Genomic DNA, 20,854 nt, shown 5'->3' on the forward strand with positions numbered 1-20,854 from the left:
CCCTGGTGGCTCAGAGGGTAAAGCGTCTGCCTGCAATGCAGGAGACTCGGGTTCAGTCCCTGGGTAGGGAAGATCCCCTGGAGAAGGAAATGGCAACCCACTCCAGTATTCTTGCCTGGAGAATCCCATGGACGGAGGAGCCTGGTGGGCTACAGTCCACGGGGTTGCAAAAAGTCGGACATGACTGAGAGACTTCACTGTCACTAGGGAAAAGCAAGTCCCCCATTTATGGAATCTTTGTTAGATGAACACTGTACAATGGAGAAACTTGGACCAATGGCTGTTGCCCTCTGAACAGGCAGCCTCCAAGGGGAGAAGGGAAGGGTGGCCAAGAGGAGACCCAGGGAGTAGAGGGGTGGCCTGGGGGCAGTAAAGGATTTGGAGATGCCCTGCTATAGCTCCTGTGTCTAGACGGTAGGCAGACAAGCCAAGTCAGTCATGATGAGCTTTGTTGGCCATTTTTGCATCTTCTGTAGCTTACAGACGTGCCTGGTATGGCTGTCTTATTGCTGCCTTGTTCTTTTTGTTCATCTGCAGCTTCGTTGTCAGCCAGTGTGACCTCCACACCAGGTAAAACACTGTCTAGTGTCCTTGGAGTTCCATTTATCAGACTAGGCTGTCGCACGGATATTTTGTACCCAACACAGCCTCAGTAAAAACAGAAACCCAGGGGTCTTCTCCACTGGTATATACATTTCTTCATCTCTTTTTCTTCAGATCGCTCTTCAACCTCAGCAGATATGACCTCTCCATCTGGTAAATGCTCTCTCATTGTGATGTTTAAATGAACCAGACTAGCTTCTTACTTCTCGTGTCTTATTTTGAAAACAAGCCCACTTAACAACCATTTTGGCCACAAAGTAAACCCCCATGAAAAGACACATGAAGTGTCTTTTTTCTCCTAAGTGTCCTGTTTTCTTTGCACAGATGTGTTCTCAGCATCAGCAGAAGTGGACACCCCCTCTGGTAATGTTTTCTACCTGTCACATTTCCTAAGTTCAAACTCTCCTCTTTCTGTTTAACAAGTGAACATATACATAGAATATTTTGTCTACAGCATAAGCCCCAATGTAAACAGAAGTCCCAGCCTCCTTTTCACAGAAATTAAGCTTCATGTTCTCGTTCCCTCAGCCAGGGAACACCTTCTGCTTGTCACACTGGTCTTAATCGGATGTGCCCGAGAGGGCTGGGGGTCCACACCTCCACCTGCTGCATGGTCATGTTATGATTCAGGTGATGCTTTGACCCCTCCGCCCAGATGCACCCACTAGGGGACAGACTGTGATCGTGTCGGTTTTACCCATTCACCACTTCCCTGGTGGCTCAGACAGTAAAGCGTCTGCCTACAATGTGGGAGACCCGGGTTCAATCCCTGGGTCAGGAAGATCTCCTGGAGAAGGAAATGGCAACCCACTCTAGTACTCTTGCCTGGAAAATCCCATGGACGGAGGAACCTGGTGGACTACAGTCCCTGGGGTCACAGAGTCGGAAACAACTGAGCAACTTCACTTCCACTTTCTTCTGTTTTCAACCACAATGTTTTTGAAAAAAATCATTCCATCTCCTTTTCACTAATGCTCGAGTTTGATCCTTCTTTGTTTGCAGATACGACTCCCGCTTCAAGCGAAGCTCCTTCGTCACCAGGTATCTTTCTGCTCTTTGCAGTAGCTCTGTGAATGGCTTTCTGAAAGAATCCAGCCAAGAAGAAACGCTTCCTGTTTCCCTAACAGAGGTGGGGAGAGGGGACAGGAGAGGCGGGGGAGGCTGCAAGCCACCCCGCTTCATTCCTGATTCACCGCGTGGAGCCAGAGTGGATGTGCCTCCTACAGCCCATGCCCCTGAGAGGCGGAGGGCTGTCGAAAGAGTGTGCTTTGGGGTCTCTCGGGTTTGAATTGTGGGTGATCCAGGCACATGTACAGGGCCTTCCAGGTGGCGCTAGTGGTAAAGAACCTGCCTGCCGATGCAGGAGATGTAAGAGATGTGAATTCGATCCCTGGGTCGGGAAGACCCCCTGGAGGAGGGCACGACAGCCCACTCCAGTATTCTTGCCTGGAGAATTCTATGGACGGAAGAGCCAGGCAGGCTACAGTCTATAGCGTTACAAAGAGTTGGACACGACTAAACTGATTTATCACACACATGCACTCACAGACACGTGTGTAAGCTGAGTCTCCACGTCCTCATCCATAAAATAGTGATAATACTTAGCTAGCATGTTTGTAGTAAGAACTAAGAGTCATAAATTATAAGACACATTGCAGATGCTCATACTGGGAGCTGTTGTTAACCTACCTTGTTAAAGACCAACTTCACATACACTGTTTCACCCCCTGCATGCACAAGTCCGCAAGATAAATAAGCAGAGTGGATTCTATTATATACAGCTTAAAACAGTCTTATTTTTTTAAAAAAATTGTGGTCTACAGCGTAAAATTTCAATGAATTCAAATGTTAATGCTTTCTTTTTACTGGAAAAAATTTTTTGGCAGCCACAGACCTGGTTTCAACAGAAGCGACATCATCACCTGGTAACGATCATATGCCTGTTGCTAGATTAATCCTTAGTTTTATAGTAGTTTATACAACCAAACACCGTCAGAAAGCCCATTGTTACTCTTCCTACCTTGCTTCCTTCTGAATATTTTCATCTGGGATTGTGTCTCTTAGATATGGTCTTTCTCTTATCTAAAAAGATTTCTGGAATTTCCCTTGATTTTCTTCATTTCATTTTCAGCCCTTGTAAAAATCTAATGCTTTTGAATTCTTCCTTTCAAAACTTCAGTGCATTTATAAAATTATTCTGACCATTGAATACATTGTTTGATAACTATCGGTTAAGACTCCCTGCTTCTGATGCAGGGAGCACAGGTTCAGTCCCTGGTCTGGGAAATAAGATCCCACGTGCTGCACAGCACGGCCAAAATTTTAAAAAATAAATCAGTAATTTGATTTTTGGAAAATACACAGCACACAACACTGTTTGTTACATTTTGACGCAACTTAATGGACAAAATATAAATAAATAAAACCCAATAAACAGTATTTCAGCACCCAAACTAAAAACTTTTTAAAAAGCATTAGTGTCTAAATTTAGAAAAAACATTTGGTTCATTTTCAGCTTTGAATATAAATATGTGACTTCGAGGATATGCATGTTTTTAAGCTTTTTTTTTTTTTTTTACAGTTTCAGTTGGTGAGGAAATGACCCCGTTACCTGGTAATTTTTGTTTGTTTCTAAGCACTAAAACTATCATATCATTATTAATACTCATTTCTTTTGCATTGAAATCTCCTACCCTTTACGGAAAACTTTATCGCTTTTAGGCGTGTATGTGCAGGTGCAGATGTGTGCTCACACATACGTTTTGTAGGTTAGAAGCCCTGATTCACCTCTCAAGACCTCACTCAGAAGATGTTTGCCTTTATTCATAGTTCGAACAAGAATTGTTATCTTGCTTTGAGTATCTCAGTACCAAATCAGATGAGGAGGACCAGGGCATTTCAGTCACAGAAGCAGATGCCAGAGATGTTTATTAACATTCACTGAGCATCTTCTATGTGCTGAGCAGAGCAGGAAATTGAAAAATAGTCACTAGCAACCAATTTATATGAAGGCAAATCATTTTATACACATTAGTGGGTGTGGCACCACCAACATGATATAGGTTTTCTTTTTAGTTTTCCTTTTTAAATCACGTTTTTTGAAGTATAATTATGTACAGTAAGTTGCGCACATCTGTGAGTTTTGTCTCATGTATACAGCTGTGTGAGCACCACCACATTCAAGACCTAGAGCATTCTTGGACGTCAGTGGGTGTGAGTGCATAGGCGCTCAGTCGTGTCCCTCAGTTGTGTTCAGTGGTGGTCCAGTGGTTAAGAGGCCGTGATTCCAATGCAGGGGGCACAGTTCAATCCCTGATCAGGCAACTAAGATCCCACGTGCCTCAGGACGAGGCAAAAATTTTTTTTTAATTAAATTAAAAAAAAGAGAGATCTAGAGTATTTCCATCCCCCCAGAAAGTTCCCTCATGCCCCTTTACAGTAAATCCTTTCCACTTCCCCCAGACCAACTGATCTGTTTTCTGTCGCTGTAAATTAGATTTGGTTTTCTAGAATCTCATATAAGTGAAATCTAAGCATATGTGCTTTTGTATCTGACTTCTCAACCTTGTTTAACACATTTTAAAGAAATATTTATTTGGCTGCAATGGGTCTTTGTTGTGGTGTTCAGGATCTAGTTCCCTGACCAGATATCAAACCCAGACTCCCTAAATTGGGAGCTCGGAGTCTTAGCCACTGGACCACCAGGGAAGTCCCAACAAATTTTAAGATTTGCCCCAGGTGGTTCCATATGTTGGTAATTTGTTCTTTTTTTCATTTTTATTGTTTCTGCTTAGTAATGTTGCATTGTGTGGACATGCCACAATTTATTTGTCCATTCTTCTATGGACATTTGAATGTTTCCAGGTTTTGTGTATTGCTGAGAATTTTGCTATTTATACATCTCTCTGTGATCATGTGTTTTCTTTATCTTGACTAAATATCTAGGAATGGAATAACTACATTACTTAGTATAGAGGTTTTCATTGAGATATAATCGATACCTCAGTAAACATAAACATATTAACACAATTAACATATTAACATATAATGTGTCAACATAATTAACATAGTAATATAATTAATATTCAGTTCAGTTCAGTCGCTCAGTCGTGTCCGACTCTCCGCGACCCCATGAATCACAGCATGCCAGGCCTCCCTGTCCATCAGCAACTCCCAGAGTTCACTCAAACTCATGTCCAAACATAACATAACAATAAACATTAGTTTCAGGTGTACAATATAATGATTTAATATTTGTATATACTGCGGATGATGACCACAGTAATTTGAGTTAACATCCATGACCAAACATAGCTACAAAAATTTTTTTCTCAAGATGAAAATTTGCAAGTACTCTCTTGGCAACTTTCAAATACATAATGCAGTCTTATTAACTATAATAGTCACCATGCTGTACATCACATCCCCAGGAATTATTTTATAATTGAAAATCTGTATCCATAATAGTTCTTACAGTTCTTACAATGTGACTTTTATTCATTAAAAGAAGCTTCACTGGATAGAGGTGATGAGTTAGTGCCTCTCGCCCCCCGCAGGCCTGCCCCTGCGCCTGGCGGGCGGGCGCGGCCGCTGCGAGGGCCGGGTGGAGGTCCGGCACGAGGGCGTGTGGGGCACGGTGTGCGACGACCACTGGAGCATCAGGGACGCCCGCGTGGTCTGCCGCGTCCTGGGCTGCGGGCGCGCGCTGGGCGCCCCGGGGCGCGGCCGCTTCGGCCCGGGCTCGGGGCCCATCCTGCTGGACGACGTGCGCTGTGCGGGCACCGAGGATGCGCTGGGGCGCTGTGCCCACGCGGGCTGGGCGCGCCACGACTGCCAGCACTGGGAGGACGCGAGCGTGGTCTGCGCAGGTACCCGGGCTCCCCTGCCACGCCGGGCCCTCCCCGGCGTCTTCCTAAGGCTCCACCCTTTCTTTCCTCTCCAAGCATCGCTAAGGTCAGAATTCACCAGCCCGAGGAACGTCAGGTCGGCCATGGCCCCAGATTCTAGGATAAGAAGAGCATATTTTATTACATAGCCATGGTGGTAAATGTGGCAATCACCATGGTGATAATCAGACAGAGGTGGCACTTTATTAGCCAGTTTTTTCTAATTCCGGTTCAGCGCAGTATTTGTCCCGAAACATAGTTAAAAGTTTATGAAGCCAAAGAAAGAAGTGACAGCTTTTTAAAAAATGATTAAAAAATATAGAATTTGTCTGTTGTCCCCTTTTCAACCTCTGATAAGGGCACAGTCCTTGGTGGAATCCCTTCTCCACCTTGACCTAGCCCTTGGAAGTCAGAACCTGGGCCTGTCCTGGGTTCCCCGTGTGTCCCTTTCATCCAAGATTCAGCGAATAGTTTTTGTCACCAGCCATCTGTCTTGGCATTTGACTTCCATGGGCAGACCTTCTGTGTGGAGTCATCCTCCCCTATATTTGTCCTTAATTTATCCACTAAATCTCACAGAGTGATGGAATGCGAAGATTTGGTGAGTAAGGTTAGCTCACTTTGGCTCTTCCATGCTACGTTTTTGTAGGTGAATCAAAGGCATCCTTGCTGTTCCTTATGCCTTTATGTGGGAATTTCTCTTGTTTTGCATAGAAATGGGGCCCAAATAGGCTATCAGAGCCCACTTAAGACAGTTAATTCCACAGGGAGCCATGTAGTGTGAGTCAGCCTTGGGGTTGAGGGGTCCTTTTACTCCAGATCCTCATTTTAACTGTCTGTTCACAGTTCCAGCCATTTCTCATGTTGTTTTGGGGCCCCCTGTATGTGGTAATTTATCTTCTATTCTCAGATTATACACCAAAGGGTTTCTTCTTCATCAGGTTTGGCAGCCAAAAGACCAGTGGTCTGGGGCTGAGAGCGTTTGAAGGGCTGAGGGAATCTGGCCAGCTGTGCTTCCTTCTGGGTCCTGGCCCTGGGTTTCTGTCTTGCCTTGCTTCTGGGAGGGGAGGGCTTGATAGCCATGAAATGTGCATTTCCCAGCCTGGGCTACCATGCACTCCATGTGCATGGGAAGGGACGCCAGCCAGGGTTCAACCATGCGATGAGTTTTATAACCTGCAAAGCTCTGTGTTTACTAGTCTCTCTCCCCAACAAATCTTGGTGGTGATGACACCATCCTCAACACTACTTTATCTATGCCAGAATCCGTCCCTCCAGCCCCATCAGGAGGCCCTGGGCCCTCCTTTCCTTTGCATTGTCCTGGAGTATTTTCAGGCCATTGCTTCAGCTTTCATAGGTGAACCCAATGAGCCCCTTTCCCTATGGTTCACGTCTGTGGCTGGCTGTGTTATCCCCGTCCAGTGCTTCTGCACAGCTGACATTTGCTTTTCTTTGTCCCCCCTCACCAGGTGCGGCTGACTCTGTGGTACCCAAGGACAATGGTAAAGTCTTCTTCCTTCCTAGGGTGTGAGACTCCAAAAAGGGGAGCTAAGAGACCCATTGTCTGTGGAAGAATGAACAGACTGCGTGAGGGGACCAGCGTCTGTGTCTCCCCTGAGATCTCTTGTATTTCCATCCTCTTGCTGGGCTTTAGGAGGCTGGGGAGGAAGTCCTTTTGCACCCCCTCACTTGGCTTCCATTCCCTTTTTCTAACTTAACCCTCATCCAAAGGCTCAGATGCATGTTCCGGCTCAGATGTTCTTACCATATGAGATGAACTGTCCTTTAAATCCTTAGAAGAGGCTCTGACTCTTGGACACGTTCTGTGGGTAGGACCCCATGGATATGACATGACTTTTGGAAAGAAGGGGAAATATAAAGTCAGTGAAAGTCAAGTTGAGTGTAGGGGGTGATGAGAGCCAAACCAGCCCCAACCCAGGGCACTGTCCATGGTACTTTCATAAAGTAAACATAACTCACACTCAGGGTGCACCGTATGTCCAGTGCTCCAGGTTCTCTTTGTAACTTTCTCCCCATCCTCCCTCTTCTGTAGCCCAGCTCTCCTGCTGGCCTCACCTTTTCCAAGTTGTCATTGACCGAGGCTACCTCCGGAGGCTGGGCTACTCGTCCTGGGACATCCATTTAAATGATGAGCTGTGTCGCCCCCGAGTCACAGGGCGCTACTTGATCTTCAACGTTCCCTATGGCCACTGTGGCACCGTCAGACAGGTATGAAACTGACAAGGTGGTGGCACCCTTCTGTGGACGGAGGCCAAAAAGAGAGGCTTGGGAGAATCCACCACCCGTTAAAAACCTGAACAGGGACAGAGGAAAGGCACAGCCATGACTTTGGTTCTGAGTTCTGTGAGGCCTGGAACAACTCATCAGTTTGTCTAAAACTGCCCTTCCTTTGGAAGTTTGGAATACATAGTGACAGGTACAGAGTGCTGATGGGCTGATGGGTGGATGGACGGACGGACAGACGGATGGATAGATGGATGCTATTCTCTAAGCTGCAAAGCCAAAGCATTTTGTTACCACATGCTTTTTTATTCAGCAATAGTGCCCACCTACCATGTGCAAGCTATAGTGTTGGACTTGGGGAAGACAGGCTGAGTGCCATGTTTCTAACCAGGTTTCCCAATGTAGGAAACAAATATTGAGATATTTATGTATAATGAAATGAGTATGTTTATTTCATTTTGCTTAAACACCTACTTATTTCACAAACCAGTATCATTGAAATTAAGGAAACAAATATATCAAAGATACAGGAAGAGTGTATAACCAGAAAATCATGTTCATAGGCACATTTAATAATGTAACAAGTTACAAAGCAAGATCCCCATGCTATTCGTGTATTCTTTCACATCCCTATTTAGACACATGCCCCAAAAAAGAGCACCCCAAACACTTGACATTGTTGGAGGTTGAATGCATTCAAACAGTCTGCATGGTGCTAAATAACCACTTTAACTCCATACTTCACATCGCATCTATTTGTGCAGACTGTGATCATTCTCATCCTCTTTCTTCTAAAAATTCTAGTTTTTACTTTCTTCCCCAGCAGTCTGCTAGAAGCTCCCCAGTGTCTGGGAGGAGAGCAGGCCCTGGACATTTCCAGTCCACTGGGGAGAACCCTGAGCTGTCCTCTCTGGCCCTGGCCGGCCCAGCTCCCCCTGCAAGCTTCCTGTGCTGGCCACAGTTCTGGGGCCAGAGGAGACAGCAAGTCAGGAACCGCCTGCAGTGGTCGCAAGTCCCCAGGCACCTAAGGGGAAAGGCAGCGCTATAAAAAGGGCCCATGTCCGAGTTCCGAGTCAGGGAATGAGCATCCTTAGGTGCTGAGGACCCAGCAGCCAGTATGACTGACAGGACCTCAGCTCCATGGCACTTACATTGGCGAGAAGGGAGACACAGGTCCTGAGTAAACACACAGATGAGAGTCCTTTGTCATGAAAAGGATTTAGGAGACCGTCAAACAGGGAAAAGGATAGAAAATGCTTTGGGGTGGAAGACCAGTTTTGAGTAGGGTAGTCAAAGAGCCAAGGCCTGAAAAAGGACATAAAGCAGGTACAGAGGAAGAGGAGGACGGCTCCACGTAGAGGGTCAGCAGAGGGGTGCAGAGGCCCCGAGGCAGCAGCCAACTTGAAGAGGTCAAGAGAGAGACTCAGGGCTGTGAACCACAGGAAGCCCAAAGTCTGGTTGGAATTGGGCAGGGCCACACGGTCCTAGAGTTTAGCTTTTCTTCTGAGCTGTGCGTTCTCAACACGGGTGACATCCCCCTCAAGGGGGAAGAGAGATATGGTTCTTAGGGGCAAAAAAAAGAAAGGAAAACAAGGCAGACCAGTGAGAAACACTGCTGTAAGCTGTCAGGTCTTTCCTTGGAGGGTTTCAAGGCAGACTGCCACTGGATCTGAGTCGCATGGGCCAAGACTCCCTTGAACAAAGATCCCTGGCCAGGATGAGTCTCCATGATCCAGCAGGCTATGGGAAGGAGGCTGCTGGAAGCCCCTACTCATCAGCTTCCAGCACCTTCTTGGCCCCTTGAAGTCATGTTGGATTTGAAGGAGCAAGGCTGAGAGTGAGGGTCCGTAGGGCCAGGCCCACAGCTCACAAGAAGCCAGGATTGGTCTGGGGGTCAGAGCAGGGTGGAGCAGTGGAGGAAGTCAGCAGCCAGTGTGGACCTCCCACCCTGTCTCGCCCCCCACAAGAGGGCAGAAGGGAGTCCAGACACACACTAGGGGTTCCCTGGATGCACCCCAAACTCCCAGAAGCAGGGACATAAGGTCAGCCCCTCATGACCTCAGGTAGCAGAGAGGTCATGCCTGAGGCCTCATGCCCTCCAGCTTCTGAGCAAACTGGCTCCGAGTGGCGGGCACAGAGCAGAGGTCTCCGCTCGTGAAGAAAGTGCTGGTCAGGGAGCCGGGAGCATGGGCCACCAACTCTCCCCTCTCCTCTCAGGAAAGTCGCGGCTCCCTCAGCTACTCCAACTCCATCAGAGGCCGAACCAGGGGCCTCCCGGGCCAAGTCGTCGTGCGGCACAGGGTCCCTCAGCTCAAGTTCACCTGCAGGGTGGACGGCCCGTCAGCAGTGGAAATCGTCCCTGGGGAGAACGCTGGCTACGATGTGTCCATATCATTCCTCGAGTTGCCCCTTTCCCAGCACGGAGAGAACACAGGGCCACACTACACCAGCCAGAGGAAAGAGGTCTTCCTTCAGGCCACACTCCACAGCCCCAACCCCAGCCTGCGGCTCTTTGTGGATACCTGTGTGGCTTCTCCAGACCCCAGTGATTTTACAACTGTCAAGTATGATTTGATCAAGCAAGGGTAAGGAAAATGGAAGGCCCTGTCTGGTTGATGTGGTTGACTATTTACCTGTTATTGTTTTGGGGGACCTGTTTTGTTTTGTTTTTTAATAATTTTGTTTATTTATCTGGGCTTCCCAGGTGGCTTGGTGGTAAAGAATCTGCCTGCCAATGCAGGAGATGCGGGTTTCACCCCTGGGTCGGGAAGATCCCCTGGAGAAGGAAATGGCAGCCCACTCCCGTATTCTTGCCTGGAGAATTCCATGGACAGAGGAGTCTGTCAGGCTGCAGTCCACGGGGTCACAAAGAGTTGGACAAAGCTTAGAGACTAGACAACAACTATTTATTCATTTATGTTTATTTTTGCCTGTGCTGGCTCTTCACTGGGGCTCCCTGGGCTTTCTCTGGTTGTGGTGAGTGGGGCCTGCTTTTCTTTGCGGTGCAGGGGCTTCTCATTGCAGTGGCTTCTCTGGTTGCAGAGCGTGGACCCGCAAGCACATGCGGGCTTCAGTAGTTGTGGTACACAGGCTTAGTTGCCCCGTGGCACATGGAATCTTCTGGGACCAGGAATCACATCCATGTCCCCTGCATTATCAGACAGATTCTAACCACTGGACCACCAGGGAAGTCTGACCATTGTCTTCTTAACTGGCAGTCCTCAATCAGAACTTTGTGCCCAGAGTCTTCATCCTGCCCAGAGGCGGAGCCCAGACCCTAACCGTCCCTCTGATCCCAGCTGAGGGCAGATAATTATAGGAAGTCTAGACAACTTCCCTTGAATCCCCAAAGAGTCCTAGGTAGAGCCCGTGCTGTCTCAGGCTCTGCTGACTCATGCCTCTCTTCTCTCCAAGTTTTTTAACTATTGCCTTCCCCATTCCTCAGGGTATTTGGCCAGCACTGATGGGCTGCTGGGTTATCCCAGGCCAAGCTCTTACAGTGATGAGGTTTATTCTGGCACCTTTGGTTAGACAGAACATTTGCCAAATTAGAACTCAGGCAAGATGTTTGCCTTTATAGCTCTCTTATCCTCCAGCCAGGGCAAAATGCTTACGGATGGGTAATTGGCAACCAGTGTCAAGACATCAAAACTCACTTTCTGATGGCAGCTCCAGAGTGGTGAAAGCCACTAAAGCCCTTGAGAGGCGTCATGGTGGCTGATTCCAGAAGCTGGGGAGGGCAGGAGGCAGCACCTCGCACAGGCAGAGTGGGGCACGGTGGGAGGTGCACAGATGTGGCGCTAAGCCGCACGGAGTCAGAGAGAGAAAGCTCTCCCCTTTTCAGGCCTCCCGTTTCAAAACCTGTCAAGGAGAGGGAGTTCCCTGGTGGCCCAGTGCTTAGGACTCAGTGCTTTCACAGCCATGGCCCAGGTCCAATCCCTAGTCAGGGAACCAAGATCCTGTAAGCCGAGTGGCTATATGTATCAGAGAGGCCAGAATTTAACAACTGTCATACTTCTGCTTATTTCATTAACAGGTTTCATTAGCTCTTCTTTCTCTGGTTTCCGAAGGTGGGAGCTTGTTTTTGTTCAGTTGCTAAGTCATGTCCAGCTCTTTGTGACCTGGGGACTATAGCGCGCCAGGCTTCCCTGTCCTTCAGCACCTCCCTGAGTTTGCTCAAACCCATGTCCATTGCGTCGGTGATGCCATCCAACCATCTCATCCTTTTGGCCCCTTCATTGTTGTGTAATGCCCTTTTTCATCTCTAATAATTATCCTGGCTCTGTTTTGGCTGAAATTAATACAGCTAATCCAGCTTTCTTTTGATTGGTATTAACTTGGTAAATCTTTCTCTATCCTTTTACTTTTAATTAATCTTTGTCTTTATATTTAAAATGGTTTTCTTATAGACAGCATATAGTTGGATCTTGTTTTTTTTAAATCTACTCTGGCAGTCTGTGTCTTCAAATTGGTATATTTAAATCATTCACATTTAAGTGATAGTTGACATAGTTGGATTAAAATCTGCCATCCTAGTAACTGTTTTCTATTTGTTGCATTTGTTGTTTCTGCCCTCAATTCTCCTTTTGCTGCCTTCTCTGGTTTTAATGCAGGTTTAATGCATTTTATATGCTGGTTTTAACTGAGCATTTTATTTTATTCTCTCTCCTCTCTTGATATATCATTTACTTCTTTCTTTAGTTTTTCAGTAGTTACACAAAATAGGTTTTAAAATAAATTAAGTTTACCTTCAAATAATATGTACTGTGCTGTGCTTAGTTGCTCAATCGTGTCTGACTCTTTGTGACCCCATGGACCATAGCTCACCAGGCCCCTCTATCCATGGGGATTCTCCATGCAGGAATACTGGAGTTGGTTGCCATGCCCTCCTCCAGGGGATCTTTCCAACCCAGGGATCAAACCCAGGTCTCCTGCATTACAGGAGGATTCTTTACAGTTTGAGCCACCAGGAAAGCCCAAGAATACTGGAGTGGGTAGCCTATCCCTTCTCCAGGGGATCTTCCCAACCCAGAAATTGAACTGGGATCTCCTGCATCGCATGTGGACTCTTTACCAGCTGAGCTACCAAGGAAGCCCCTCAAATAATATAGCTACCATCTTTAATCTACCCTTTTGAAAAAATAGAGTAGGTAATAGTTCTGGCTAGCATTTACTTTGTGTTTTTTTTTTTTTAACTGTTTTTCAGTGCCTTTCTGTTTCTGGCTAGGAATGGTGGTTTTTTTCTCTCATCATTTCAGTTCAGTTCAGTCATTCAGTAGTGTCCAACTCTTCGTGACCCTATGGAGTACAGCACTCTAGGCTTCCCTGTCCATCACCAACTCCCAGAGCTGGCTTCAAACTCACGTCCATCGAGTCGGTGATGTCATCTAACCATCTCCTTTTTTTCATAGAAGAAAGAAAGGGTGGGTAATGGGAGGAACTCTGAAATTCAGAGGTTTGTGTCCAAGCCCAATAACCTGAGCCAGAATTAATTCATACCATGCTTTAAACTGGGGCTTCCCAGAGGTGGCACAGTGGTTAAAAAATCCACCTGCTAAAGCAGGAAACAAAAGAGATGCAGGTTTGATCCCTGGCTCAGGAAGATCCTCTGGAGTAAGAAATGGGAACCCGCTCTAGTATTCCCACCTGAAAAATTGCATGGACAGAGGAGCCAGGCAGGCTGCAGTCCATGGAGTCAAAAAGAGTCCAACACGACTGAGCGACCAAACTACAAACAACAGCGTGCTTTAAGTTAATCCTCTTGGGGTTTTTCTTCCCATCAGGTGCATCAAAGACAATACTTATATCAACCTGCACTCCCAACAAAAGAATGTAGCCCAATTCAAGTTCAACATCTTCAGCATTCTCACCAGCTACGACGTGATCTATCTGCAATGTAAGGTCACCATCTGCAAAGTGGGGGACCATTCCTCCCGCTGCTCCCAGGGCTGTGCAGGGCGGAGCAAGAGGGGCACAGGCCCCCAGAAGGCCACAGAAGAGCAGACTGAGCATTTCCAAACTGTGGGACCACTGGAGATCCACAAAGGAACTGATCAGAGAAAGACTCATGGGTGATTTCTCCAAGTTCCACATCAACCTGTTAGAAATTAGAAGCAAATTCTATTTCTGCTCAGCAAAGTAATGTTGGATAAATCTGAGGTAGTCCTCGTAGAGACAGATAAAAGAGCTAAAGAGGTTCTCTTCGAGGTTGATTGCTAAGTAAATCTTGTCTGATTACCAAATTTCTAAGGCAACTGCTCTCTTTGCAGCTAGGAATCTTGCATTTTATAATTCTTCACTATCAAGAACTTGATCACTGTCTTAAACTGTACAACATGTCATAAAGAAAAGTTATCTCTTGATACCACACTGCACTTAAAGATATTTTTGGCTCCTTAATGTTTAGATGCTAGCAGGTGGATCTTTTTGTTTCTGTCCCTCTGGTGGTGTGAGAATTTATTTTCAGATCTTGCCAAGGGCCCTGTGAAGAATAAACCAAGTGTCTATCAGAAAATCACTGCTCTTTTTTTTTTTAACTATAGTCATTGGTCAGTTGAATCAGATAAAACTTACTCATTGTTGTTTACGCAAAGTGAGCTTTATTTGTCTGTTTCAAAGAAAACAAATTGGGCCTTGGCTTTGTTGAGTTTGGGTTAGGCTTGCAAATGAGAGCCTGAGCAACAATCACAGGAACCCCTCAGGACTGCTCTGTGAGCTGCCGTGTGCTTAGTCTGCTTCCCAGATCTTCAGAGCCTTACGGGAAACCTGAAAAGCAGACAAAGAAAGATTAGCATAGTCCCATATCCTCCCTGAAAAGAAGGGCCCCACCCACGTAATCTAATCTCTCATTATATCGGAACAGAAAGAATTCTGCACTAGGCTTAGTGCCCTCAAAGTTGTCTTTAAAGAAACAGACTTTTTTTTCCTCTTTCAAGAAATATTTAGTAACAGTACTTAACACATGAACTCTCAAGTCCAGGGGATATTGTTCCCATCTTTGTCAATAAATAGCATGTACCAGATGATAATACACTATTGTCAAGTCCCTCAGGGAGGAGGGCAGGGTTTGATGGGGCCCGGGAGTGAACCCCAAATTCCTGAGAGATAAAAATCTGATAAGTGACCTGAGGAGGGACATTGCCTCTAAAGTGAGACATATCAGTTTCACTGCAAACATGCCCTTCACCGAAAACCATCTTGGTAAAAGTAAGTTCCCTGTGGATACATAGTAGAAGTTGATATGTAATTAATGGTCAGTTTGATGAAGATAGCATCTTTCTATCCAAAGTTAATTATCTCTCACAAGTAGCTTCATCCTCAGTCACATGAAACAATGATTTTAGCATCTGGGCATCTATTTTGTGCAAGTGCTTCAAATTAAAAAAAAAAAGTTTTTACAGATTACCAAGAGCTGCTAGAATTTCCACTTTTAAAAGTTCGCCTGCCCATTAATTGTACTTGTCTAAATCTTGCAGAGAAAGCAGAAGGCTAAGAGCTTCCAAAATTAGCACCTTATGGCTTTTAGCAAATCCCTAATGTGAAAAGTGTTGACATTTAATGCACTGAATATTCAAGAATAAATAAATAAGGGACTTCCCTGGTGGTCCAGTGGCTAACACTCCAGTCCCAAGGCAGGGGCTCTGGGTTCAATCCTTGGTCAGGGAACTAGATTCCACATGCCACAACTAACAGTTCACATGCTGCAACTAAAGTTCCCGCATGCCCAGCTAAGACCTGGCACAGTCAAATAAATACAGAAAAAAAAATTTTTTTAAGAAAAATAAATAAGGGTCCAATGAACTTCCAGTTCAGGTACTCTGGGTGTAGTTCAGGGAATGGGACCCAGGAAGCTGCTCTTTCCAAAAGCACTCAGGTGATTCTTAGGAATGGTGAAGTTTGAAAACCATGGCTACTGTTCAGCATCTCATGTCAAATGGATCAAAATGCACTTAACAAAAAGAAAGGTACAAACCAGAAGCTCCAATTAGTACAGACAAAAAAGGCCTGAGAGAAGCCTGCTCTCTCTAGCCAGAGGACCAACAAAGAGGCAGCCGGGCAATTCTAGAAAACTCAGAGGCAATAACTTACTTGCTCCATGGGTAAAACTGTGGCCAGCAAAGGTGAAGTGGGGAGCCTGGACTTCCACCTGCTCTCCGTGCCCCTCACCTATCCTCTCCCTCTCTTTCCCTCCCCAGGGCGTTATCAGAGAAGGCAGAGTAAAGAGCTGGGCAATGAGGACCCCCCTGCACCCTCAGGTCAGGTGGAGCCTGGACTTTCAGCTCCACTCAGCAGGTCTGAGACACTCCTTTGAGGCTGCTAAAACTATAGAAAAAACCAGCATTGATATTATATATCAATATAATGCTAATCATGCATTGTGTAGCTCCATCACTCCACTACAAAGGAGTTTGGTTTTTTAAATAATTCCTGGTGATGGGATTTTACGCTCTCTAGTGGGTCACAATATTTGGCAGGTTTCATAGTATTACGCTACTCCATCTGATGCACCTCTGAATACCGCTCTTGCATGGCCTTCAGCAGGTGTTCAGTCAGTTCCTGGTAGAAGAATGGTTGATGGGCCAGTCACCAGACAGTTTTCAAGTGCTGCTTGTAAATACTTAATTTGATTTTCCCAATCTAGTTCTTTTCACATTAGAAAAGATCTTGGCAGTAGTTGCATTTAAGTTGGATGAGGGAATGCAGAGGAGACTGACCCGCATGGCCACTGGGGGAAGTATTTGGAAGATCTCCATGAAACTACTAACAACAAAATGGGGGGAATCTGTTTTGATTTGGACCTGGAATTCAATCAGGCTCCTAAGGACCTGTTTGCCTTTATCTCCATGGTGAATCCCCTGGCACACTGGAGTAAAGAGAAAGCCTTTGGGCATCAGGAAAGTGGCTGCCGGTTGGGCAGCCCTCCCTCCCATTTTACGTTAAGGAAACTGAGGCTCAGAGAGGTTAAGCAACTTCTGCAGTGGCACGAGCTTGTGAAAGGCACAGTTGGTTTTGAACCAAGTCTGCCCGGTTCTAAAGCCTGTTACATTCTGTTCCTACTGCCCACCAGAGGGGTGTCTCAAAGAACCCCTTACTCCATCCTGCCTCCCTCAAGGACCCTGCGATGCCTGGACTTAGGGTGCACGCCCCACATTTGGAACACACTTGCACAGGGCCTCCTGGGTGCTGGGCACTGTGCTGACCACTGAGTGGGGCTCAGAGGGAAATTGCACTGATGCTCAAGGGCTTGCTGGTGACAAGAGAAAATCCAAGTTCACTTGAACTCCTAAGATGAGGCAGGAAGTAGTAGGTGCCAGGAGAGGAAGTGCTCCAGGGACACCCAGGAAGGACTCGTCACTTCCAGTTGGCAGGTTTGGGGCAGGCTCCGGGGAAGGTGCAGCCTTGAATTTGCCTCTCGAAACCCTTACTGAGACTGGGGCACTCATGTCACCCTCCAGGGAGCTTCTCGGCCACTCCAAGGGCTACTGTGTGAGACCGGCTCACCCTGCTGGCTCTAAAGTGCTGAATGTACCTTCCTCAGCCAAGCCCTCAGCTGAGAGGACGGCCTCTCCGCCCGGAGGCGACCTCTGCCAAACGCTTAGTTCTAGCATCGCTTTCTCCCTGTGAGCCTAGAGGTAGTAGCTGTTTCTCATTATTTCCTGTTACCCTTTTTCATCCTTTTTAGTAGGTAACCAACCACTTGTTACTAGTTAATTCCTTATCTTGAGTAAAACACGGGATGCTGACTAAGCAAAGGTTGTGCTAAAGAGGAAAAGTACAAACTCTGGTTACAAACGGAGAGTCTGGGGTTGGAAGTGGGGTTCAGAGGCTCAGAGGAAAGAGCAGAGACAGAAGGGGGCAGCTCGAGCAGGAATGAAGGGGGGTGCATCCTCCTGCCTGCTGCTGAAACCAGAAGGATCTGGGCTTCACCACTCAGCAGGTTAAAGATACTGTCTGCAGTTAAAGATACTGAAACAGCTGAGTCAGCAAAAATCAGTGCTAACAGTGATGCAAAAAGAAGGAAAATCGGCTTCTGAAGATTTGGAGGATAGCAGGAGGAGGCATCTCAGGTTTTTAAAATGTCCTTTTGACACCACAGAGCTCAACCCCATCGTTACATAAATCAGGTGCCCTCCACCCAGAGAAAGCCCGCCTGGCTGATACCCTCTGGGATGAATGGCGGTTCCCTCCTGGCCATGTAACAATGTCCATGGCAGAGTCAGCTGGGTGAGAGTGAAGGAAGCCGGCAGAAGGAGAAGGGCTCGGGCATGGGAAGTTTATAGCAGAGTCTGAAACAGGAAACACTCTAACATCTATTTTTTTTTCTCCCTGGGGTTGTAAATATAGATGTATTTTCTACTCTTAACTCTCCTTATATAGAAATATAATATGATAAGCTAGTTGCCCCAAGTCCCAAAGTAGGTAAGACACAAATTTAAGTACTTTTACAACTAACAACAACAACAATACTGGAGGCAGAGAGGGTTATTTTCAATATTGTATTTATTCAAAAGCACATAAATATGGTATATAGTACATGATATAATGGAAACAGTATAAAACTTGACTTGAATAATAAAAGACTCTACTAAGAAAGAAATATTGTTCATGAAGATATTTGTACCCACCCAAGTCAGAGCCCCTCGTTTACATTACAGTAGCACGGAGGCAGGGCATCGAAGCTGGGGTACAAGTTACATTCGTCACAGCACTGGAGGCCAGGGTAAGACCCAGCGGTGAGGGCCGCACCGACCTTGTCTGGGGTGACCATGGCTGGATTATTTTTTAAGGCCAAACAAACAGGTACCTTTGGCATGCTTAAGAAAAGACATATACAGAGCATAGGATTAGAATATTTCTTCTCGGTCCACATGTTACAACTGTCAGGGGGATCTGGAGAATTTGGGCCTGGAACCAATCAAACCCATGACACCAGCCCGAGATGAAAGCAATGCTGCCCTCCTCCCAAGTTCCTGGCCAATCCCTTCCTCTCCTAAGAGTGCCAGAAGTGTAAGATCAGCTTCCAGCAAATGAGGGAGAGTGAGTTGCAAGTGCGGGTCACCCAGGTGATCGATGCAAGTTCACCAAGGGCAGAGCACAACCCGGGAGGGTGCCAAGTCAGCCGTCCCCGGGTGCTGGGAGCTACCTTCCTGCTTACAGACCGAACTTCCCCAGAATGGGAACACAACTGCTGCTTTGTTTTTGTATTATTCTCCCCACTCATCACATAAAGAGTCTGAGACATGGACAAGCGCAGTGCCCTGATCAAACACATACAAGCAGAGGAGGAGCTGGAAATAAAAACCAGGTCATTCAAAGCTTGATGCAGGACTGTTCGTCAAACATGCTGTCTCCTTGGAACGTTAATGCATGGGAACACCACTGCTTCTGACAACCAGTCTCGCCCATATTTGAAGGCTCCTTTCCCCCAAACTTAACACTCCCTTTTCAGATCGACACTCCCTGGTGAGGCAAAGCCCAGGATCTTCACACAACTCAGCTTCCCCAGGGGCCTACAGGCCCATCCCACTGTGCCCAGAGCCAAGGACCCGCTGAGAGCTCCCCAACTCAGGCGGGGGGAACATCAGCTCAGCGCATCCTCCAAGTAAGCAGAGGCAGACTGTCACACCGTCTTCAGTCTGCAGACCTGTGGAGTCGACCCGCTGAGGGTACGGGAGGGCAAAGCAACGCAGACGCAGCGGCTGAGAACAGTGTCCTTGTGAGCTCACAGCCCCAGACCAGAAGGGGCAGAAAGCCAGCCTCTACCCTCCCCGCCTCGGTCCTCTCAAACCCTCCCGCTGTTCCTGACGTCACCCAGGGTGCGGCCACAGGGCCGGGGATAACCCCGCTCAAGCACAGAGCCCCAGGATCCCGTGTGAGGGGGTGTCAGCCCCTCTTACCCACATCACTCACTTCAGTGCGTTGGCTACTTTGTTGTAAAGACAGATGACCACGGCCATCAGAACGAGCATGGCCAACAGGATAGCGCCACCAATGCAGAACATAATTATCGTGTTAACTTTGGAGCTTTTATCTAGGCAGAGAAGTACAGGCAAGCAGTGAACGTGGCTTCCCTCCCCACAGTCACTTAGCAACCACAATATGCTTCCTTCAGTGAAGAAGAATGAACCCAATGCTTGTAAAGCACAAATAAGTCTTCCTAGGGGGGTGCCCAGGACCATAAGTGGGCCCAGAGATGGGGAAAAAGGTTCATTTCTAAGTGAGATGGGACTGACACACAAAGTCCAGAGAGAAAGAAGGAAAGACAGTGGGAAGAATCTTTTTCTCTCTTTCACATGCAGTAAAGTGCAGCTGTAAATAACAAACTTGCCTACCTTGGAACAAACGGTTTTACTTCCAAACATCTGGGCCTCCAGGTTCACTTTCAGAGTCAGAATTAAACCCCTGCTGTACATTAGGCTTAAAAATCTCTGACAACAATTATTAAGGGAACAACTTTCTTAAAATGTTATGTTCATTAATCCTAAGAATATACTCATCTCTTTTGTGAGATACGTGTTTCAGGAAAAGGAAATTTCTCCATTCTCCCTCTGACAACTGCCAATTTTCTCCTAAACCCTAAATCTTTCCAGGAAGTCCAAATTATGTGGAATAAGCAGTTTATTTAATCTAATGCCCTTAAACTGGGGTAAGGTGACATGGAAGAGAGAACGAAACCATCCAACCGCCAAAGCATACTTACGAGAATCTAAGTCGTCAAAGCTGGATGAAGGCTGACAGTAAAAAAAAATTACAATTAAAATAAACTTGAGGGAACAGTACATCTTATCAGGGATTTCTCAAACCTTTAATTTGAGAAAGAAAATTCTAACTGTCCCTGTTAGGAGTATTTGAGATGTACGTTTGAAGAGCTCGCTTTTAGAAGTGCAGCCTCCACGAGCAGAATGGAGAATCAACTGTCCAGCCCCAACTTCTGTGCCAATCAGGCCATACTCTGTGTGACATCAACTCTGGACACCAGCTCTCTTTCATGGAGTTCTGAATTCCATTCCATGCTCAGATATACTGTGGCACCAGTGGACATGTAAATGCCCAAATACTATTTTAAATAATTTCATTTCAATATCACATTTTCAGGTTCTGTTTCTCTCAGAGGACTTTTT

General features: G+C 46.5%; 2 protein-coding genes across 2 annotated transcripts in view; one reads left to right on the forward strand and one right to left on the reverse strand.

Annotated features, from left to right (window-relative positions):
- The window catches only part of LOC129555128 (scavenger receptor cysteine-rich domain-containing protein DMBT1-like), a 97,137-nt gene extending 83,329 nt beyond the window's left edge, over nt 1–13,808 (forward strand). Inside the window, exons 33-43 of the mRNA XM_088841978.1 lie at nt 538–570; nt 718–760; nt 926–966; nt 1,606–1,644; nt 2,490–2,528; nt 3,185–3,217; nt 5,160–5,471; nt 6,959–6,991; nt 7,543–7,718; nt 9,951–10,318; nt 13,517–13,808. Coding sequence (XP_088698104.1) covers nt 538–570; nt 718–760; nt 926–966; nt 1,606–1,644; nt 2,490–2,528; nt 3,185–3,217; nt 5,160–5,471; nt 6,959–6,991; nt 7,543–7,718; nt 9,951–10,318; nt 13,517–13,808 — 1,409 coding nt within the window. The remainder of the gene's footprint in view (nt 1–537; nt 571–717; nt 761–925; nt 967–1,605; nt 1,645–2,489; nt 2,529–3,184; nt 3,218–5,159; nt 5,472–6,958; nt 6,992–7,542; nt 7,719–9,950; nt 10,319–13,516) is intronic.
- Nucleotides 13,809–18,143: 4,335 nt separating this feature from the next.
- LOC129555127 (protein FAM24A) lies at nt 18,144–20,515 on the reverse strand. The gene is made up of 4 exons (XM_088842542.1): nt 20,430–20,515; nt 20,134–20,135; nt 19,644–19,764; nt 18,144–18,547 (listed from the first exon to the last, which is right to left on the reverse strand). The coding sequence occupies exons 1-4, from the start codon at nt 20,513–20,515 to the stop codon at nt 18,364–18,366; spliced, it is 393 nt and encodes a 130-aa protein (XP_088698668.1). The 3' UTR covers nt 18,144–18,363.
- Nucleotides 20,516–20,854: the final 339 nt, after the last annotated feature.

Source organism: Moschus berezovskii, chromosome 12 (genome assembly GCF_049115385.1).
Source record: "Moschus berezovskii isolate FMDL1 chromosome 12, NW_MosBer_1.0, whole genome shotgun sequence".
NCBI classification, from domain to species: Eukaryota; Metazoa; Chordata; class Mammalia; order Artiodactyla; family Moschidae; genus Moschus; species Moschus berezovskii.

Bases quoted from the DNA above. Each gene is read 5' to 3' on its own strand.
- LOC129555127 (XM_088842542.1), bottom strand. From the start codon at position 20,515: ATGTACTGTTCCCTCAAGTTTATTTTAATTGTAATTTTTTTTTACTGT. The intron at 18,548-19,643 runs GTGAGTGATGTG...TCTTTTCTTAAG, and splicing joins AAAGTAGCCAACGCACTGAA to CATGCCAAAGGTACCTGTTT.